This window comes from Fukomys damarensis, unplaced genomic scaffold (assembly GCF_012274545.1).
Source record: "Fukomys damarensis isolate Sample0158 unplaced genomic scaffold, DMR_v1.0_HiC HiC_scaffold_36, whole genome shotgun sequence".
In the NCBI taxonomy this organism is placed as follows: Eukaryota; Metazoa; Chordata; class Mammalia; order Rodentia; family Bathyergidae; genus Fukomys; species Fukomys damarensis.
The window spans coordinates 27,047,913-27,050,883 of record NW_022900948.1 but is presented as its reverse complement, the minus strand read 5'-3'; the positions used below and the strand labels follow the sequence as shown (position 1 = coordinate 27,050,883).

The 2,971-nt window shown below is 39.8% G+C and overlaps 1 protein-coding gene across 1 annotated transcript in view; it reads left to right on the top strand.

Moving 5' to 3' along the window:
- Positions 1-740, top strand: part of Txn (thioredoxin) — a 9,596-nt gene extending 8,856 nt beyond the window's left edge. Inside the window, exon 5 of the mRNA XM_010639307.3 lies at positions 528-740. Coding sequence (XP_010637609.1) covers positions 528-590 — 63 coding nt within the window. The 3' untranslated portion in view covers positions 591-740. The remainder of the gene's footprint in view (positions 1-527) is intronic.
- Positions 741-2,971: the final 2,231 nt, after the last annotated feature.

Here is a 2,971-nt window from a genome sequence, read left to right as displayed (position 1 = left end):
AAAAAAAAAAAAAAAAAAAAAAAAAAAAAATGTGTTATTTTTCTTGACTTAAGCACATAATGTGATACCTATTGGAAAACTGACCTTTCAGCTGGGTGTGATGGCACATTGCCTGTAATCCCCATACTCGGGAAGCGGAGGCAGGAGGATCGCTGGGGGTTCAAGGCCAGTTTGGGCTACGTAGTGAGTTCAAAGTCAGCCTGAACTACATAGTGAGACCCTGCCTCCAAAAATAGAGAAAAAACTGACTTTTTAAGAAAACTAAACACTAAATGCCTGTGGATAATGCTTCATATCTTAAGTATATAGGATTCATTCTGAAAAAGTGTTTGTGGTAAAATTTTTTTTAAGTCATACTTGAGGCTGTTGTCTTCTCAAAGATTTTTTGGTTTTTTAATTTAATGTGTGTTAATCTGGGAACTTTATTTTCAATGAGATTATGCTTCCTCTTTCCTCCCGTTCTGTGATCATATGTTTAAAAGTGGTTCAATGCTATATCTAATGTCAGTTCCATGTTCTCTTAATAGGTGGGTGAGTTTTCTGGCGCTAATAAGGAAAAGCTTGAAGCCACCATTACTGAATTAGTCTAATTGTGTTTTCTGAAGACCATAACCAGCTATCTGCTATGTAAAAGTTTAAATTTTTTTTTATTTACGAAAAATATGAAGTACGGAAACTATATACCCAACTGCCATCTGATTATAAATGACAATAAAACATTAATTCTACCCTTTTTAAAACTGTCTGGTGTCTGAATAGCTTTTAAAATAAATGAAAGCCGGGCGTGGTGGCACACACCTATAATCCCAGCGCTGGAAGGCTGAGGCAGGAGTATTGCTTCAAGTTCAAGACCAGCCTGGGCCTCACAGTGAGTTTCAGGGAAATCTGAACTACATAGTGAGACCCTGTCTCTAAAAAATAAATGAGAAAAGGCCATTTATTGTCCTATTTTTTACATATTCTTTAATGTTTTAGTGACGTTGCCATTGATTGTCATAAGATTTTTAAAATATTAATACTATCTGGGTTTTTTTTGGTACCAGGGATTGAACTCGGTCCTTGCGCCACCGAACCGCTGAGCTAAATCTCTAGCCAGATTAATACTATCTTGATGTATTTGTAGAAATGTTTCTTGTTACAGATAGAGTAGCACATTGAAAAAAAAAGTTTTGTTTTGTTTTTTTTTTGCCTTTATGAATGGAGAGGACAATATTCCTAGCAGAAAATCCATTCTGCTGTCTGATTCAATCAGCAAGACGATCACTGATATCTACTCATGATGGAATTGTGTATCTCTGCTTTATAATTTCTGTGCCAAAGGTCACACCAAGCTGCTAATTTCTCTAATGGTAACAGTGCTTGTATCAGTTTGAAATTGTCCATGGTCCATTCACAGGGGACTCACTCTAAACATTACCATGAGGGTTTTGTCTCTTAGAGTCTAGTTTTATAAGCCAGGTAGAAGTTCCAACCTGCATACTAAATATATGGAAATAACTAGTTGTTCAAAGATTATTTCTTGTGTTGTAAACACAGCAAAAGGCTGTACTAGGCATGATTGTGCTATTTTAATCTTTGTAACAGTCTTCGGGGTAGATACTGTAATCCTCAGATAACCAGTGAAGACACAAAGGTTAAGAAATTATCCACTAGCATCACAACTAGCTGATGAGGAAGCTGCGATTGGAGTGACAGGCACCTTGTTTCTTGTCTGAAGTTAGGGTGATAAATGTAGGCATTCTCTCAGAACTGTTGATTGAATGCTGTTACGTGCCAGCTACTATGGGTATAGCTGAGAATAAGAACCTTTTTCCTCATAACAGTTTACATTCCAGATAAGAGGGAAATTAGTGAGTAACAAACTCCAGTATCTAATCATACGAGGCAAGAAAGAACCAAAAGGTCAGGCACCATCATTGACAATAATGAGACCTGGTTTGGGTTGGGTGGGCATATAGGGTTCGGTGAGGTGACTGAGCTGATAGATAAAAAGGACTCACCTGCTAAGAGGGAGTCTGCTTTCACGGTGAGTGAACAAAAGGCACCAAGACCTGAGCAAGGTCGGCAGATAGAATCATCTGAGAAGCATGAAATAAATCTGGGGAAGGTTCAGGGCCCAGTCCTCCAAGTCCTTACTAATTCTAGAAGTGATGGGAAGCCATCAAAGAGTAAGTCGGGGAGTTACATGCTTTGCTATTAGGAGCTCATTTTGGCATCTGTGGAAAACCAGTTAGATTGCTGCAGCCAACTAGGGCAGATAGGATGATGACAGTGATTACACAGGCAGTGGGAAAGTGGCAGAGAATTAAGACTTGGGGGAACCAAACACAGTAATGAATCTCAGGTTTCTGGCTATCCTAAGTGGTTAGGGTAGCATGTCATGAGGAGAGCTAGAGGGAGCAGGTGGTGGTAATAGGGAGTCTGTCCATCTCTAGACAGGTTAAGGTAGATGCTTTCAAGGTGTGCATTCAAACGGTGCTGTGCAGGCTGCTGGGTACTCGGGTAGCGCTCAACTGTGGTCTAGACTGGGATAAGAACTTGGAAGACTGTCATATAGGTGGCACTTAGGAATATGTGAGGATATCTAGGAAGAGAACTGGGGCCGAAGAGGGCTCAAGACAGACTTGAGAACTCACAATATTTAGAAATTTAAGTAGAGTAGGAATCACCAAAGGAGATTTACAGGAAAAAGGGAGGGCAACCAGAACGGCTTTATACTGGCAGCAGAGAGGAGAACACTTCAAAAAAAAACCAAAATACTGCTGACAGGATAGGAAAGGTGAGGACCAGAAAACAAAATGAAGGTTGATGTCTGCAACAAAAATTCATACGGAGAGATGATATTAGTCAAATTAATGGGAATGGAAATCACAGTTTTCAGACATCCTTGAGCAGTGATGGCAAACCTTTTAGAGCTTTCAATGATAAACAGCCTGGAGCAGCACACGTGCCATAGGTCCCACCTTCGCTT